The 20170-nt window shown below is 37.2% G+C and overlaps 2 protein-coding genes across 5 annotated transcripts; one reads left to right on the plus strand and one right to left on the minus strand.

The window, feature by feature from the left end:
- Positions 1-130: 130 nt before the first annotated feature.
- Positions 131-4973, minus strand: LOC139187727 (nucleoside hydrolase 3-like). 4 transcript variants are annotated; one of them, XM_070809377.1, is made up of 13 exons: positions 4790-4973; positions 4550-4666; positions 3817-3996; positions 3586-3696; positions 3140-3445; positions 2891-3067; positions 2448-2732; positions 2215-2337; positions 1890-2087; positions 1427-1680; positions 1143-1317; positions 748-1050; positions 131-653 (listed from the first exon to the last, which is right to left on the minus strand). In XM_070809377.1, the coding sequence occupies exons 2-13, from the start codon at positions 4565-4567 to the stop codon at positions 276-278; spliced, it is 2508 nt and encodes an 835-aa protein (XP_070665478.1). In that variant the 5' UTR covers positions 4568-4666; positions 4790-4973; the 3' UTR covers positions 131-275. The 4 variants fall into 4 exon arrangements, 2 of the variants coding, with proteins under 2 accessions (XP_070665478.1, XP_070665477.1); XR_011573835.1 differs by having other exon boundaries at positions 2891-3045; positions 4550-4970; XR_011573834.1 differs by having other exon boundaries at positions 1427-1562; positions 4550-4970.
- A 1896-nt stretch (positions 4974-6869) lies between these two features.
- On the plus strand, positions 6870-9063 carry LOC103430490 (uncharacterized). The gene has a single exon (XM_008368634.4). The coding sequence runs from the start codon at positions 7005-7007 to the stop codon at positions 8871-8873; it is 1869 nt and encodes a 622-aa protein (XP_008366856.2). The 5' UTR covers positions 6870-7004; the 3' UTR covers positions 8874-9063.
- Positions 9064-20170: the final 11107 nt, after the last annotated feature.

The following is a 20170-nucleotide window of genomic DNA, read 5'->3' on the forward strand; positions in this document are numbered from 1 at the left end:
TTTTAAAGGTAAACGGAGCTTGGTAGTATGTGGTTCTCTTCATTTTTTCAGTCTTGTTCAATTTACGTTGCATCGTCTATCTTGACACAATAAAAAATTCAAAAATAAAATAAAATTAAAAAAACGAAGATTCTATGGAACGCAAATTTTTATTCGATAGTTGAAAATTACAGAGTTGTGTTTCTTCCAAGAATTGATTGTGATGAGCATAAAATTACAGCCAAAAATGGAAGAAGAGCACATGATTAACAATGCAACTAAATACATGATAATTGTCAACCAAAAGCATCATCTGCTGGGCAGAAGAATAAATTATCATTACTATGAATCAACGGCCGCGATGATGTGAATCCGGATCCACGATTTGGTCCTGGGCACCCGATAACCATATTTTCCTCAACAAAGCTTGCTACGACAGCAGACTGCTTTTGTTCACCTAATATGTTAGCAAATTCTTCATGATATGCCTCTGGATTTACACTGCTCAGTATCTTCACCATCTTTGATCGATGTTCATCAACGAGTAGCTGCCCGATTACTGAAACGTCTCCCTCGGCCACCACCTTGAGAGGCGTAAACTTAAAGGTTGGGTTTAGTTGAGGATGACTGCTTCCCAAGATTACGGCACCAAGGATTTCCCCTAGAAATGTATCCTGTGAAAGTGGGAAGTTAACACAATGGAAACCATGTAAGTTCATCGACAAAGTGTCATGCATTAGATATACAGCTGAGTGTGTGGAAGTTTACCATGTGACGGTATCTATGATGCTTCTGTTTCAGTTTCCATAGCCTCGAAAGCAGATGCCGGGCAAATACAGCTTCAGGAGTCGAATCTGTTAGCTTTAATTTATCAAGAATATTCTGGAAGGAACTGACTTGCTTCTGTATCCCCAATGGAATCAATGTTATGTTCAGTTTCGAATCAAAAACTGCTTTTGCAGCCAAAGGGTCAAGAAACATGTTGTATTCCGCATATTTGTTTGAAGGAATAGTGAACAGATTTCCTTGCTCGTTATCATGGTGAATGTGTCCCCCAACAATATATACATCCTGCAGGGAAATCATAACAATGAAAATGTCAATCCAATAGAAAGGCATGACATACAAATTCAGGCTTAATTTTCCAAAGCGATGACATTTACCTCGACCACTGAGTCTGAGTTCTCAAAAGGAATGATTTCGGCTAAATTTGTCAAAGGTCCATTGGTCAACAAAGTAATCTTGGATCCTGGATCGAGTGATTTTACAATGGACTTCCAAACATCTAGTGCAGTTGGCTGTCCGAGTCCGGGGAATTCCTTGGTTGTGAATCCGTATCTGAGATAGACATAAAGAAGCCATGTAATAAATCTGCCTATCATGCGCATAGATTCATACACAACATCATTGCAACTAGATGTCTACTAGTTTAAATAGATAGCGCTACCTCCTAGGACTACGAGGTAAGGCATGAGCAAATCCATAGAGTGTGTCAGAGTCCAAGGAACCACCACTACCCTGAGGAATGGAACTGATATATGTGCAGTCTCCGAGAGAAGAGAAAGATGAATAAGATTGACCAACTGCAAATACATTTCCAAGACCAACAGAAATATCATCACGGCCCATCATATGCAGTATGTCATAAACAACATCTATGGTTGCAGCGGTTGCCCACCCATTAGCACTAACTAGTATTCCCTGGAAACATCATTTTGTATTAGTAAGAGCTATATCTTCAAAGGCTTGTATGTCGAATCCGGAAGCTAGTAGCAAAGTCACAACATATACTATTCAAAATGTGTAATTGCTAGCATGCCACCCTACAAAGGTACTCAGTTAGGCTATTCATTTGTATTAGTGCATCTGCAGCACCAAACCTCACAAAGCTTACAAAGGCAGTATCGTACCTTCAGGTTGACCCGTTCCACAGGTAATTTTAGGAGATATAGAAGAACTAGGAAGTCCCCAGCGCTCATATCCATATCAAAAATGAGGGCCTTACCCATCAATTTCTTACCAAAATCTGGTTTTTGAAGTACACTCTCATGGAGTGGAAACTGTGTTCTAATATTCGGCCGTCCAGTTTTCTTAGGTCGATTTATAACCTGCATTTGACACAATTATGAAGTTATCATTCTGAATCAAGTACGAAGGGAAAAAAGTTCTCCAACAAACTTTTGTATGTCGTACCGGAGAGGACCCAAAATTGATAGATTTTGATCATAAACTTACATCCAAGAAACTGCCATAGAAATCTTTGGCACGAATGCTGTTGCAATCACGATCTCGCTTAGCTCCAGTTGCAACAAGTACGGTAACTGCTTCCGCACCAGTTGTCTCCTTTGTATAACCATCCTATTAGCATTGTCCAAACTTCAGTTAGTTGTTACAATTAAAAGGCGTAGGGTTATTAAGAAATCAATAAACGTATTATAGAGAAACTGGTGTAGTAACTGAAAGCATACCTGACATTTTCCCTTCCCCTCTTTGATGAGGCAAAACGGGTCTTCCATTCCCGTCTGAACATGACCACTATGCACCCCATTCTTCTGTACACCGAACTTTGGGATCAAATGCCCATCAATGAGAGGGTTTGAGCCGTCTGATATTCCATAAGGTCTGTTTGAAGTAACCACTGTGAGGTTCATGTACTCCAATTTAGCAAATTCATTTTCTCTGTGACCTCTCTCTAAACTATGCATTTGAGATAATGCTACACCAACCATAAAAGGATCCCACAAGCAAAATTCCTGCGAAATAGTCAATAACTTATGAAATATATCATAGGAAACTACCTCTCTCTAAACTATGCATTTGACATTCATCTTAATATTAAGATTCAAGAATCAGTGTATAATTGCAGAATTTTAGCTCATACATAGAAGAATAAGATATCATAGGAAACTACCTTATAAAATTCATCATTCGACCATGTATCACGAACCATTTTCAAGGACTGGAAGCAATATTGTGCCTCATATGTATCCTGTTTCTTCTCAAATGCTTTGAAAAAAGGCTCATCTAGAGGAATCGTTCTTGTTGCATCCAGAGGAACGAGCGTGACTGGAATGCCAGAATGCAATACCTGATATGTCTATAATCTTTACCAATTTTGTACTTTAACTTAGCATAGAATGTCCATCAAACAACAATTTACCGTGTACGCAGCAAAAGGATCTCCAAAGATGTTGTACTCTCCATGCGGATTGCTATCTGGGCGAAATAGATTACCAATGTCACCACACAGCACTGAAGTGGGATTTCCAGAGCAGGTTGATCTCACAGCACCTCCCATGGCATATATATGCTTAATATTTTTCTTCAAATGAGGATTCGTCATAAGAAAAATGGCAAAATTCGTCTGAATACCCATAAGAAACACAGTGATGGGACCTGCAGATATCGCGTCTTTCATCACTTGTTGAGCCGTAGGTTGCTGAAGCGGTACATATTTTCTGTTACTCTGTTCATTGTAAACACAGGAATATATAGTTGCCAGATATAACATGACGGTACCTGAGTTTATATAATGATTGCCTAGCTCAACAAACTTTAAATTGGAAAACTAAATCAGGAAAACAAAATGAGGGTACAATTTGGTACCTTAGGAAGTAAACCCTTGCGCATACCATAGTTTGTATTTACATCTAGACGACCACTTTGACCCGGTGGTATTGATTGTCTGTATCTACAGCCACCTGCAGTGGATGGTCCCTGTAAACAAAATCCAAAGTTTGGTATGACCGTGACATTCAAACCTATAACAAGCTGTTAACGTAAATAATTGGCAAACTAGTTTGGTTGAAGTTGAACACTTTTCGGTTATACACACACCTGGTCAATAATAGGAAGATAACCTCCAACATTAGGCTGGATGGTGTCATTTGGAAAAATACCACCTTCACCTCCAACACCAACCGGAATGTCATCACGATCCATCACAGAAAGAATGTCATATACATAATGAACAGCGTGCCCGGCATCACTCCATCCATTTGTATTAACAGTAATTGCCTGCACAAACCTCCATTACCTTACAATCTATCACCATTGACATATAGTTCATACAAAATGGCACATCATGATCTTTCTTTGGCCAGCAACAGTTTTTCCAAAGTGAAATCAACTATTACTGCTGTTAATTATGGATCCTTTTAGCGGTGTTTCTAGGGCTAAAATCACTTTCTGACAACCAAAACGCTTTTGACTTCACTTGGCATAAAAAAGTTAAAAGTGCTTTATGGGTCATATAAGTGCTTCCTGAATACGCACAGGCACTTCCAACTGCTTTTTTCAGAAATAACTTGGACTTGTAATAAAATTTTCAATTTAGAAACAATTCCATCAAAATTCAAAAACGCTTATAGCAAAAGTGCTTCCTACATAACCAGTTCCAAACAAACCCAATAATTATCTTCAACTTAACATGAATTATCAAATTCAGTTTACAGTGAAGTGCCCCGATTTTGTCTGAAGCTTAAAGAATCATATTTACAACATTTCTAGGACGAAAAATTGATGAAATGCAGGAAAAAAAATAAAAAAAAAGAGGAGAAAAAGATGAAACCTTTAAGTCGAATTCCATCTTGTTTTGCTTCAAGAGATAAAATAAAGCAAGAACATCGTCAACGTTCACATCTGTATCGACAAGAATCCGGTGAGGGTGAGCTTCCACTGGGTTTAGCTGCACACCTCCAAGCCATCCAATCACAGTCAGCATCCAAACAGCTCTTCCCACCATCATCGTCCTCTTCAATGCGATATCTGGGTTCCAATTCCAAGTGGGGAAGATGCGAGTTCAACTTACCAGGTGTTGGATGAACTGATCACTTGGCAAATCTCTGCACGCGCTGCAGCATGAGCCGATATCACTCGGGAACACAGGTTAACGGCACTCAACATTACGCGTTGATATACTTGCTTGGAAGCCGCAGATGAGTGCATGGCCGCCAAGTGTTTGACGAACGCCATTTTATTCTGACATTAACAAATAAATCCTCACTTACTTAGATTCTTAAATATAAAATTGAAGTTTTCTACCGTCAATTATTTTGACAATTTTATAAAATTTTCGTTAAGTAAGAAAAATATGGCAAAAGTACTTTTAATTTTTGTCAATTTATTTGGGTTCATTTTTATTAAATTGAACATATTTTTGTCGTTTTGACACTTCTTTAACATAAATTTTTCACGAAGTGGTCCAAATGATTGAAGGTAGACCAACTCCGGGACCACTTCTATTAATTTTAAATCTTATAAACCAAAATGAGGATTTATGCTATTCTACGAACCATTTTGACTAAAATGCCTTGACGAAATGTTTCACTTAAAAAAACTAAAAGGATCGTCCTATTTCCGTCTAAAAGAAGCTTAGATCTTTTAACAAGGACCCTCCAAAATTAAAATTCAAAATCCACCACCGCATCATAACAATTCATCACTTGCAATATTAACTTATCTATATAAATTATGGGAATGGTTTATGTACTTTTTTTCTCATTTTGGTAGGTTATAGTCTAATAAATATTGAGTCGCCCCAATCAACCCAACTAGAACATTTGTTAATTGATTTGCTGAAATTCCGTGGAATATGAAAATTATGGGGAGGCAGATCCTCTACAGACATACAGAGCATACTGATCAAATAATCCTCGCCTTTCAAATTGATCCTACGATCAAAAGCTATAATAATTTTTAACCGTTGGATCAAATTTTTAAAGGTCCGGATCACTTGATCCTTGGGCTTTTGAGGGAGAAATCCGGAGAGGATCTATTTTCGTTATCACCACACAGACGGAGTACAAGTGCATTCTGGATTCTTGCTGCCATTGAAAAGGCAGAGAAGACTTTTGAAAGCTACAATAACTTTTGGCCACAAGATAAATTTCAAATGCTAAGATTATTTGATTCCTAAGCTCCGGAGGTATAGATCTAGAGAGAATTTGCTTCCTATTTAGAGGACTTTAATGATGTATACATAGAAAAAAAAATATTTTGCACGCATTTTGTTTCTCTTTGGATACACCCATACAAAGGAAGGGGAAACAAAACCTTTGAATTACCTATTCTCCTATAGAAGTAAGACAACATTAATTTTTTTTTTAAGGAAATGGTTTGAAAACTTTGAGTTAGATAAAGAGTAAAGTGAATAGTATTATAATTGACTTTTTAGTATAAACATATGATTTTTCGTTAAAATAAATAGTACCGAGTATTTTATTAAAATTATTATTTTTTTTATTCGAATGACTATACAAAAGCATCCAGTCATTTAGACTTCTACAAAACCATCCAGTCGTTTAGACTTCTGGGCAATAATTTCTCGATACGTGAGGAGCATTCACTACTCATCAGTCATCACCCAACAGTCAGCCCCATGTCCCCAAAGGGACATCCAATAAAATTGAAACAGCCAGCCCCATATATTTTTAGTTAACCAACTTTCCCAATTTCCAATTTTCTAAATTTTAGGGCTTATCAAAATATGAAAAGTACAATAAATCGCATATAGTGGCCAAAGAAGTTGAAATGCTTCTAAGAGTCTTTTAGGTTTCTAAAATGGTGGATTGTCATGACGAAACTACCAACTAGTCTTCTTTTTGAAAAAAGAAAAAAGTCTGAAAAGTACTCGTTGGATGGAGAAATTTTTCAATATAACAGGAATACAACGTTATACACATGTCAATATACAATTGAAAAAAAATCTTTTGTTTCAAACGTCCCTCCAATCATATAGTAACATACAGCGTACCGTGCCGTGTTCCGAGCACATCAAAAACTTTTTCCAGTCTCTGGATCAGAAGAGCCAAATGGGCCCCAAATTTTGAATCCCAACCATCCCCCCAAATTCAAAACAAATGACCATCTCTCTCTCTCTCTCTCCTCTCACAAATCATTGTCCTTTATAAATATTCCTACCAACCCCACATCTCAGCCATTGAAAGTTTAGAACCCTAGAAAAAACCCTAATCCTCTAAAATCCCCAATCTCACAATTCCTACCACCAACATCAACCACAAAAAATGGCCAAAAAGAAAGTGACCCTCCAACCCAATGACACCAAAGAAGAAACCCATCACTCCAAAACCCACCACATTACCCACAAAGCCGCCGCCGCCGCCATGGACGAGCCGTCCGAGAAGCTCGAGAACCTCAAGTCGCTGAACTCTCTGCTGCTCAAGGAGACCAAGGACCGCCGGCAGCAGGTGGAGTCGCTGGTGCAGGCCAAGGCGGGTTTGGAGTCCGAGCTTAGTCGGTTCCGAGTGGAGAGTGAGTCGCTTGTGAGCGAGTTGAGTGAGAAGAGCGAGGAAAATGTTGGGTTGGAGTTGGAGAAGAGTGTTTATGGTGTTTTTGTTCTGGCCCAGATGGGGCAAATGATGAGAGAGAGAGTTGAGATTGAGAGGGCGATGAGTGAGAGAGATGGTGAGATTGTGGAGTTGAAGAGGGAAGTGGAGGAGCTTGCGGGTGGACTCGAAATCGAGAAGGGGAAGCTGAGCAGAGTGTGCTGGGAGAGGGATTGTGTGAAGAGGGATTTCGGTGGCCTCTCGGAGGAGGCGAATGGGTTGAAGTTGAAAGTGGTGGAAATGGAAAAGAAGGAGAGGGTTTTCGGGGAGGAATTCGAGAAGCTGCAAGTGCATTGCAATGGGTTGGTACAGGACAAGGCTGGGAAGGAGAGGGAGGTTGAGATTGCAATGAGAGAGAAGGAGTTGGCTGAGATGAAGCGCGATGAGTCGGAGAGAGTGATCGATGATTTGAAGAGGGAGATTAAAAGGGTTGTGATGGAAAAGAATGAGATTGAGAAGGAAAAGAGCGGGCATGAAGCGAGGATTTTTCAATTGGAGAATGAAGCGGGGCAGTTGAGTAAGATCGAATTGGGTTTGAGGAAGGAGAATGCAGTGTTGCATGTGAAGGTTTTGGAGTTGGAGAAGATTGTTGAGGAGGCTATGGGGAAGGGAGAGGTGTTGGAGAGGGAGATTAAGGTTTTGGGGGAAGAGAAGAGGGAGAAAGAGCAGAGTTTCGAGAAGTTGACTGAGGAAGTGAAATCACAGAAGGAACTTTTGGATATGGTTACTGAGGAACTGAAGAAAAAGGAGGAAAGAATCAAGGAAATCGAGCTAAAGAAGAATGAGATCAAGGAGGCAAAAGTGAAGCAAGAGAAGGAAATTGCTGAGTTGACAAGTCAAGTGAAAGAAGAAAGGGATTTTGTTTCTACATTGCGAAATTCATGCAACGAGCAGAAGGAGAAGAATGCGCAGTTGGTTTCTGAAGTTAGTCGATATAAAGATGCTCTTGATCGTGTTACGGAGGAGAAGGCAGAGGCTCTGAAGAATTTGGATGGGGAGAAGAAGAAAGTGGAAGACTTAATGCTGACCATTTCGGGGAGGGAGAAGACAATCAAAGAAATCGAGAAAGAGTTGGAGAAACTGAGGAGTGTGCAAGAGAACGTTGCTGAGAAAAATAAGGCCATGGAGAGCCGATTGGAAACATTGGTGAAGGAAAAAGATGTGCTGCAGAAGAACCTTGTTGAGGCTCAGAGGAAAATTCGTGATTGGGAGGCTAAATTTGAGTCAGAAGGAACCAAAATGGAGCTTGCTTTGACTCTGCTGAAGAACACTGCAGCACGTGTATCCTTGAAGTCCGAAGGCAAGGAAGAAGTGGCTACCAATGATCTCAAGGTTGGCGAAGAAATTAAGCCATATGCTGCGGAGTTGGATGCCATACAGACTGCTTTCAGAAACAAGGAGAAGATGGTTGGAGACTTGCAGAAACAACTCGAGTCTATGCAGAAGTCATCCGAGGCACAGAAGAAGAAGAGTTTCTGGACCTTGATCTCATCAGCGACAACCCTTATTGCTGCAGCATCTTTTGCATATGTTTCCAAAGCGCGCTGAGTGGCTCGGTTTGCTAGTCAGTTTTGTTCTTGGATCAACCTGTCAAGGGCTACTTGACGGCACGACCCCTTTCAACTTCTAATCTAGATAATAATGTTTTTGGTGCAGAAATAGGTCTCGATGGGATACTTTGATATGCTGTGCTCTTTTTCTACATGAAGGAATATGAATATCTAATCTTGTTCTTCATGTCCGTTTATGTGCAATTTCGTTATAACGGTAGCTTCCTTCCTATTGCTGTTCATATGATCTGTGTCATTCCACATGGAACTAGGAAACATTTGCTTGTTAGATCAGTCGCTTCCATTCGGATGCTCCTACACAAGTTTTTCTCGTACTACAAAATCATTGTTGTATGAAAAGAAACCATCTTTCTTAACCTGCAATCAATGGGATTCTCTGTCCTTTTGACACGGTAAATATTCAACTGATTCACCATCCAAAGACCAGAGTCTGCCAAATCCTAGTACTGCTGGTTGGTAAATCATTCACCTTGTATTTGGTGGCAGAAACAATAATTGTTAAGTTTTTTTATGGTATATGTGTAATGAGGGATAGACCTGGCATTTTGGACCCGATCCGTTAGCTCACCCCAACCAGTTAATATTAGTATTTGGGTGGATGCTTAACGGGTCGGGTCACTAACAAGTGAACCCATTAACAACCGTTAAATAACGGATCACTTTGGGTCAACCCGTTAGACCCATTAGCACCCGTTACTTGATGATATTTTAGTAATTTCAATAAAGTCTTAACAACAAAATATAAACTCTATGCAAAAAAGAATAATACTAATAATTGTTAACGGGTTAAACGGATGACCCGTTAGCTTAATGGATTGGGTTCGGATGATCCGTTAACTTAACGGGTCGGGTTCAACCTGACCCCAACCCAATAAACTCAATCCGTTTACAGTCTAATGAGGGGTATTCTTGGTACCAAAAATTCTTGTGTGGTCTGAAGTATCTGGTATTTCAGATGTTTTAACTGTTAGATCTTAATATTTTTATTTTTATTTTGGACAAGTGATGAGTAGATTTTATATTATATATTTTACCATAATCTTAGTATATTTTGGTTAATATATTAGAAGAATTTTGATACTTTGAATTGTATTTTCAATATAGGACTTTCGACTTCCTCTGGAGCAAAACAGGATCAAATGGACGAATTTTGGAGTAATTCTAGTTGGAGGACGTTCGTGAGTCACTTAGCTTGATCGTATCAAAAATTGGGATTTTTCCACCACGCGGTTATTTTCTGACGATGAAATAAAGAAGTAGTGTGCAGTGCTGGAAAATGACGTTTTTGGGCTTAAATTGAGTTTTTGGAGCCCAAGATGACCTCGGATGGGTTCATGGCCTTCTGGAAAAGTGTTCAGAATATCCCAAACATTAAATCCAGCTATATTGGGGCAGTTTTGGAGCAGCTTATGGGCCAAAACGTGGCTGTTCAGATTTTAGACGAATTTTATCATTTAATTTAGGGTTATGTTTCCTAAGTTTGAGGAGGATTATTAATTTTAGTTTGCTAGGGTTTGCGAGGGAGGCTTGGCAGATATATTGCTTGGCCGTCTACAGTTTTTCGGGACGCTTTCTTTTATGCAATTTTGGAGACAAAGAGAATTGTTAGGGTTTTGAAGACTTTTTACTTGAAGGTGCTTTCAATCCTTTTCTTGAATATATTTTTTATGATTTCAATTATGAATATGCGGAACTAATTTATTTTGCTAGGGCGAAGCCTTGAGCCTTAGCATGAATATGTGATTTTTATTTAATTACTTATGATTGATTGCATGCGTACTTTGAATTGTTAATCACCGGGATAAAAACTATCTAATTGTTTTAATGCCTGATCACCATTAGGATTTTTAGAAAAGTAATTTGATGCAATTTTGGTCGGAAGGTTCCCTGAAATTGACGCTGGCTTCTTGTGATTAATAATTGTAATTTCTCTTAGGATGAATATCACGTTTTAAGAATTGCATGGTTTTTCAAAGGATTTTCATAAAGCATAATGAGTCTTTCATGTTTATATTTGATCCGAACGTCCGGACGGGTTGCATGTGAGATATACGTTCTATGTTGGAGGTTCTAAGTAAAATATGAATTAGGAAAATCTAACCTTCAAAGTGGCATGTGTAGATTATAAGTAATTGGTAAAAATTCATAGGATTGCTAGGTGATGGTGGAACCCTAGTGCTTTCTTAATTTTATTCTCCCACAAACTGTTTTCTTTCTCTAGCTCTAATATTGCAGATTGTTTATTTTTATTCATTAATTTCGTTTTTATTTTAATTAGATTATAAAATCAATCACTTCAATTTCTACTTTACAATAATTAAATGGAATCTGATTAGTTCGAATTATTTAATAATCCCTATGAAGACGACCTTGCGAAATCCGTTTATACTACAATAACCTTGTGATTCTTGCAAGTAAAATAGGAGATTTAAGCTCGTTCACATGAGTAGTAAAAATCCTATCAACAAGGTATAACGGTTAAAATGCCCGGAATACTGGATACTCCGAAGTACCCAAGAAAGTCCTATCTTAATACAGTTGTGGTATATGCCCATGTTATTGTCTATATCATCACATGACACACGTTACATGATGAAAGATATACTAATTGGAGGATTTGTTAGTTTGACGTGCGATGAGATTAGAGCGATAATGCAAGTGTAAGACATAATGTAAAATCAATGGTCATGATTAATAAAAGGTGTGCACAAAATAAATAAATAAAAGGTGTGTTGAAGCCACTATTTATACCAGAACTGTGCTATATGTGCCAAGGCCCAATATTATGGAATGGAGAAGTATGTATTGGTTCCTAAACCTTTTCTTTTTGTGAACTGGCTTCCTAAGTCTTTTCCACTTAAAATTTCAAATGTGTCTGCAGACACAGACAAGTTAGTTAAAGCAGCATGTCCCTCGTTCACTATTCAACTTCGAATTGTAATCTTTGTTGCTTAAATTAGATTAGGATATTTCAGAGTCTTTAGAGCTTGAAAATTTAGAAACCGTTTAATTTCATTATCGGCTTTTAGACTCACTTGAAAACCGAAAAATATTTTTTTGATATCGACCTTTTAGTGTGTTTCAAGGAGAATTTTCCAAAAATAGTTGTAAATTCGCACAAATGCGTAGGATCATCATAATGTCACACAATATTATTATTTCACCTAGTATAGGTTCATAAATTGAGAGCAACAGTGTATAATTCAATAGCTTAATATTAAGTATATTGACGACAATGTATAATTAGTGTTGCGGCCATACCAAAAAAATCTGTTTTAAAAACAGTTTCATCTTCATCTATCAACTTTTATCATTCAACAACTTAATAAATGAGTATAACGACACAATGTATTATCGTGTATGTGGCACTCACTCTCAACTTATTTACAAATAACCAACTTCAGAACAAAAAACCCACTTGTGTTTCTCTCGTGTTAATTAACTATTAGCATGCCTCGTGATTACTTTAAAGTAAAACATAATTAATTAATTTAATTAAGTAAAATTAAAACAAGGGTCCATCATGTCAGTTCCAGAAGCTTAGCTGTTTCTAACAGTTCTGTATTTTTTTTCATTGGAGAAAGCGACTCCCACGGATGCCAACCACCACTAAATTTTGGACTTTTGTTTTCCTTTAGAAACAAGTCGGGTTTTAAATTGTGCTATCTACACATCTCGTTTCACTTTTTATACATTTTTTGTTAATTTTTGTTATTTGATCTTCTTCAATTTATTTGATCCGACGGTCGAAAATTAAAAAGAATGTGAAAAGTAAAAAATGATGTGTGAATAGCACAACCCTCAATTTTTTTGTATTTTCCCCCATAAGCTTTTGAGTTAACTAGTTAGCTAATGACGTCTGATCATGTCATCCGTACGACGTCTCTTATAAAAGTTTAAAACTCCAAATCTATAAGTTTTATTTATGTGCTTATCTCACATGATATGATAGTTTATTAACTAGCTGAATAGTTGACGTAGGTACTACTTCTATTACACAGGGTCCTAGTTTTCCACCCTTTGTGAATTGTGAGAGTTGTCTGATCTTCCATACTCAAGTTTTTTTCGTATGCAGCCCTAACGAAGTCGTTCTTACAAAGTTTGTTTCCATGTATAAATGAGAGGCCTTCAATTCATGAAATGACAAGCATGACCGAATATCAGTCTCTATCACTCCCAAACATGAACTATTTTTCAATCATTTAGCAACCTATAGAGAATTATAAACAAAGATTTTCAGTTTTCCTTAAGAAAATCTTGGGTCAAATCTTTTTAACATTATAAGGATAATACTAGGAAAATCAAATATTTTAATTAAGTGTCAATTAACGTATTTGTTTCTTATTGGTGACACATAATTTAGTTTAAAAAATTTTAATCTCCCTAACATTATCTATATTATAATTAGGGTCACATTGTCTGTCGTATGAAACATTGGCTCAAAGCCTCAACTATTTTTAAGGACACATGTGAATTGACATCCTCTATGGATCTCACACTTTGGAATTTGTGGACCAAGCAATTTTGACTGTTCAATTTAAATCTTGTGATCCCCATTTGCCCATTATACAGGTCCATTCACTACAAGAAAAATGGGCTTTGTGTACAAAACTAAGGGCACAATTGAGAATTTTGCCCATTATCCGGAGAGGATCTCTTCTCGGTCTTAAGATAGACAAATGACACAATTTAAAAATAAATGCCCATTGAATATTAATAATTATAAATTTCCTTTTTATGACACAAATTTTAAAAATTGTGTCCAGTAAATATTAATAAATAATAAATCATTACACTTCCTCATACAACAAAAGAATATGTTGGCACAAGTATGGATTTGTGCCTTTATTCTAGTATGAAACGTAAGCCTTTACTAATTTTTCTATGGAAAATTTCAAACAAGGTTGCTTCATACACTTGTGCTTTGCAATATACTTATTTAAAACGTAAGCACTCTCCTTTACTAATTTTTCTATGGAAAATTTCCAGAGGTTAGCTTCGAAAACACCTTAAATGGTTTCCAATCGTGGTTTCCAGTGTGTGTCCTCCAGCTGGGTCTGAGGTAAACCTAAAAGCCTTCCAACAACATATTATGAATGATTCTAATTTGATAACACAATTGAATGGCTTGCATGTTTCCCAATTTATCCTTGTTGTGTTTCAGCTGTGTGAAGCCCAAAGTTGTTCTGATAGAGAAAGTTGGAATTTTAGGATTATAAAATTTCCATGATTTCCACATTCATATGAAATATTAGGATCTGGGCAATTGAAAATAGTTTATTATCATGATTTTTGCTGTATGGGACTGGAAATTTGATATTCTGGTAAATTATATATGCAGCATTTCCACTATTAGTAATTTGATAAGCTTCTGGTTTTTTTAGTTAAAACTTCCCTAAATTATGTTGCATGTCTTTGGTTTCCTCAATCATTGTGTATCTGAACCGTTGGCTCAATTTCTTGTTCGAAATGTTTTTGGAGTTGAAAAGAAACAGCTATAAGTTGAATGAAATCTTAGTTTTTAAATTTTGTATTGCTATTCTGAGGTTATAAACTGTTTGTTGTAGAGTCTTTCACCTCTCTTCCAACTTATAAACTAATAAATGATAACTTACGATGATCTTGTATGTTATATTGTTGAATGTTGTGTAGTCCCCCTACCAAGTAGAAGCATGAAAGACAGCACTAAAGCTAGAACCTACTTGATTATAAGCAATGTTGGATTTCAATATACTTACAGGGTTTTTAGCAGATGCCATCTTTCTTATAAATTAATGTTTTGTACATCTTGTTTGCTAGTGATGATAGTTTAGATGCTCATTTTAGTTTGCATATTTTGTCTGCTGTAATTTGGTATAACAAAGTAGCAATCAAGGTATTAAATATCGGTAATATCGGAAATATCGGAAATATCGGTAGTCCGAAAACACGGAAATATCGATGGAAATATCGGGATAATATCGATATCGATAAAAATTACATGGAAACCATGGAAATTGTAAGAAAAACTTGGAAATTTTTATTGAAACTTTGCAGGATGTTTATTTAGTCAATTATCTATTAGTTTATCACAAAAAATTGGGAGGAAATGCATTGCATGATGGATTTAACATTATCAAGTTGATTATATAGCGAGCTGACAAACATTGTGAGTGTAGAAAATATGTAGTAATTAATGAAAGAAGTCTAAACACACCATAATCATTTATATATAATGAATTAGTACAATATTTTACACTTTATACATTGCATGATAAGATACATGAGTGACTTAGTACCACATAGAGTTCCTATGAGGTTCAAAATTTTCACTATCTTCATCATCTCTATGTGTAGAGTGAGTATATTGTGAAGAGTAGTTATCAAATGATAAATCCCCAAAACAGTTTTGCATGTAATTGTTAACATGCCACCCATATGGATCCGAGATTGGTTGACGTTGTCCATAAGCAAAATCATTTGAAGATTGAGTCTCGGATTGTTTCCATGAGTCACTCGATTCCATCCCAACAGGAATGGGATATGAAGGGTAGGGAAATGGTTGGTTATGAGTATTACCATAGTTACTACTTCCCACTCCAACAGAGTCCGAAGTTCTAGATAACGAGTCATTTTCTTAACTTGACAAAATCCCCTTGCCTCTTTCTCTACGAGTATAGTCCTTCCCTATGGCACCAATTCCTGGTCCTGCCCGCCTACTGCCATGGTCATCATCCTGTGTTGCATGTGTGAAGTTTGCCTCACCAGTGAAAGGGCTCACCAATCCGGGAGGTGATCCAACATAGTTTCCATATCCACCACCACTACCTCCAGCTCCACTATATCCTTCATCATTCCCACCTCCGGTGGTAGGTGAGTCTCATTTTCTTGTACTAGAGCTATCATTAGTATCCGTACAATGTTGTGGTTGTGTAGGATTGGAAGAATGTGGAATTCCAGTGTTTCTTGGTCTTGGGCGCAAAAGTTCTTCCAAAGAGTCAGCGATGCTAGATCCCACCTCCTCCTCTAATACTCTTTCTACATTTATCCCTTAATTACGTGCTTCTTCAGCAACTCTGGGAGCTGGGTTACCTTCATCATCATCTAAATGAAGAGATCTAATCCATTGATAAAGTTGGTTACCCTCTGTATCATCATCTTCACCAACAATATCAAACACATCTAGTGGGTCACCACGGTCGACATGATCTATTTCTGCTTCCTTATCTCGAATTTGAAGCTTCATGTTGTAGTAGCAATAAACTAATTTTTCCAAGCTACTATGAGCCAACTTATTTCTTTGCTTTGTGTGTATGAGTGCAAATGTGCTCCAATTTCTTTCACAAGCAGATGAGGAAGCTGTTTGTGATAATACTTTGATTACTAACTTTCTCACAGTTGGTGCATCGGTCTCATACATGATCCACCATTCAGCTACAATGAAAAACAATGTTGATAAGCCTAATAACTCCAACAAATTCTATTATAAACTTATAGTGAAATATGTTTATACTTACTAGGAGACATATTTGTTCGAGTAGCAACTGATGTTGGTTCTCCAAAAGTTCTTCTTGCATCTTTAAACCATGTTAGCTGAATTCAATAAATCGTGTTAGTTTAATCCAACAAAGTAATTATTATAATTTAAGTAATTGTGTACCTCATTTCCAAATTGGCCAACTGCTGGTGATGCAGGGTCTAATTTAGAGTATACATTATGTACAGCACGTATAAGGGTACCATCATCTCCAACACTGGGTCTGTATTGGTATCGGGGATTCAAATAATATGTTGTTCAAAGAAACACATACTCTAATAAGAGAAATAATACTTATGCAACTAAAGAAATGAATTGCAAATTATGACATAATTTATACCTGCTGCATGCAAATCGTGGTATAATGTTTTATACCATCGGTCTTCAATTATCTTTATGACCCACCTTGCACCATGTTTTCTTTCCAATTCATCCTTCACTACACGCATCAACTCATATATTGCCCCCATAGTAGGATACACTTCTGTGTCAATGATCCGTAAAACTTTGTAAAGACGTTCAAACACTTGGCACACATGTTCTGATTGAGTCCAAAAAGCATGATCAAACATTATACTTTCCACCATACGACCTACATTTGAGCGGCTCAAATTGTGGTTGGCCTAATCGTCACTAGTGAATAGTTGCTTCAACCCTGCTTTCTTCTTAAGTATGCTGTCTAATGCAATATAGTTGGTGGCGAATCGAGTGGTAGCTGGACGAATAATTTCTCCTTTGCAAAATTCACGCATCTTTGCCAACAACCAACCATGATTGTAAATATAATTTGTGATCGTTCTAGCTCTTTTGACCACAGTAGCAACATTCTCTCTCTTCCCCATTGCCTTAAACATGAGATCAATACAATGTGCTGCACATGATGTCCAAAACACATTATGATGCTTCATTAACTTTTTTCCAGCTTTGACAAATGTAGAACCGTTGTCGGTCACAACTTGGACAACATTATGCTCTCCCACCTCCATGATTACATCCCTCAATAATTTGTAAATATACTTGTAGTTCTTTATATGGTCTGAAGTATCAACAGACTTCAAAAAAATTGTCTTTCCCTTGGAGTATACCATGAAGTTTATGATAGACAATCTGGTCGGGCCGGTCCATCCGTCACACATGATTGTGCAACCTTTAGTTTCCCACTTTGACCTCAACTTGTTAACATACTCGCCAATGTCTTTATACTCCATATCCAAATATTTGTTTCTTATCTCATATGGAGTGGGAGGTTGTACTCCAACACCGGCCTGTTGACATCCCACTACCATATTTTTGAAATGATGTGATGATGCTTTCTCAGCAGGGACATTTTCATAGATAAAGAACTTGCTAATTAGACGCCACATTCCCTCCTTCACATTACCTCAAGTGAAATAACTCCAAACACTCTTTTGACGTGTTTTGGATGACTTATATAAACTTGGGGCTATTGGTGGTGTTGGTTGTGATTCTCTAAGACTGCCTCCCTGTCTCATTTGTGCACCACCACTTGTCCCGGAACCTTGTGCTCTATTAGGAATTTTATGAAGGTGTTCTCTTTCCCATGCTGACTGTTTGGAGGCACGTAATGCTTGTTTCAAACTGCGTCGTTCTTCAGGTCCAATGTAATCATCACATTCGTCCTCATCGTCATCATCATCACTGTCAACCGCTTGGCCATAGACTTCTCCCTGTAGCCTAGCTCGAATATTTTCCATTCCATGTGTTATCTTTTCCTTCTTCTGTTTTTTATTTTTTAATAATGTGCTGATGAATGCCTTCACTTCTGGGGGGACATTATCGCATCGTTGGACATTTTTTGCTGGATCTAATCCACTAAGATGGTACTTAAGTCGTGTCACTCCGCCACTCTTCATTACCCGACCACAATATTTGCAAATTGTGCCATGTTTGTTTTCGTCTATTGGGTCTCCATGTTCCCAAGCTGAATCACGTTTAGTAACTCCATTGGACATCTTAAACGTACCTATATTTATTTTTCATGAAAATTAGACAATTATTTTTTGATAAAATAAGAGAACCTAAATAATAAAGTTATTCTACAGAAGAATTAAATACGAAGTAAAGAAAATGATTGTAAAAATTTAAGTAATTATACAAATAATATGGAATAATAAAACCTAATATTAATGAATAATAATCCAATTTGATAAAAAAATAATCCTAATATAAAACATGGTGATGAATAATAATCCAATTTGATAATAATCCAATTTAATGAATAATCCAATTTGATAATAATCCAATTTAATGAATAATAATCCAATTTGATAAAAAAACCTAATATTAATGAATAATAATCCAATTTGATAATAAAACCTAATATTAATAAAATAATAAATAACATTAAACATATTAAAATTATCCTAGGGAATAATTATACAACATTACTTAATTACTTAAAAAAATTAACATGTAATTGTTAACATTACTTAATTACTTACAAAAATTAACATGCAAGTATTAATTACTTAAAAAAATTAACATACGAGTCCACACAAATTTATTTGTTGTTGTATAAATTACAATAATATAAATATAAATTTGTAAACTTACCTTAAATATGGAACCCTTTGTGTTCAAGCTTTGGAATGGATCTGGAATGGCTTTGAAAATGGTAAGGGAAGAAGAAGAAACGAAAATGCTCTGAATGCCTCTAATACTCCACCTCTGATAAGGTGAAAGAATATAACAGACAATGGCACATTGTTTTGCATATGAAAGAATATCACAGACTCACAGTGGTACACGGTTTCATTATGAAAGCACTATTATTTGTTGTCCATGGTCTGAAATTGCAAAAAGTTATTTGGATCATTGGATCAGAGAGCTAGAGACAGGTTTTGAATTATTTGGATCATTGGATGCTTTTTTTTCTCACACGCCACCACACACGCACACAGAGATCGAGATTCGAGACCCCCCACACCACACACGTACACAGAGACTGAGCTCAGTCTCTCGATCCTTCCTTCTCTCTTCTGAGTTATGAATCTTCTCTCTTCCTTCTCTCTTCTGAGTCTTCGCCCTTCCCTTCTCCCTTATCCAGTTATCCCACACACACACACAGACATCATCTCTCGATCCTTCTTGTCTGCGTCTTCCGCCTCGTTGGCGTCGTCTCCATCTCCCGTGCCGTGACCTCTACCTCAAATCGGTCATCCTCATCGGCGCCCTCTACTTCCTTTCCCTCTGCTCCTCCCTCGCCTTCCTCCTCGTCGAGCTAGGCCGTCACCATGTCCCGCGACCTCTACCTCTCCTCCGTCGTCCCCATCGGCGCTCTCTACTCCCTCTCCCTCTGGCTCTCCAACTCCGCCTACATCTTCCTCTCCGTCTCCTTCATCCAGATGCTCAAGGCCCTCATGCCGTCGCCATCTACTCCATCGGCGTCACCTTCAAGCAATGTCGCGATAATATCGCTAATATCGCGATATTATCGCTAATATCGCGATATTATCAATATTATCGATATTATCTCGATATTTGGACGAAAACCTATTGGATATGTGTAGAAATATCAGACTCCCAAAAAAACGATAATATCGCTGATATTATCGATTTTTTATACCTTGGTAGCAATGCATCATCACTGCTTTTACTGCTCGATATATTTCTTACTCATGTTTATTTTCAAAGGCTAGATCAGGGGCTGAAGGTTGTTTGCGGTGGTTAAGGGTTGTTTGGCTTGCGAGGAACTCAAAGAGTAATGGTATTTGTTACATTGTTAGATTCTTAGGTTT

Source organism: Malus domestica, chromosome 12 (genome assembly GCF_042453785.1).
Source record: "Malus domestica chromosome 12, GDT2T_hap1".
In the NCBI taxonomy this organism is placed as follows: Eukaryota; Viridiplantae; Streptophyta; class Magnoliopsida; order Rosales; family Rosaceae; genus Malus; species Malus domestica.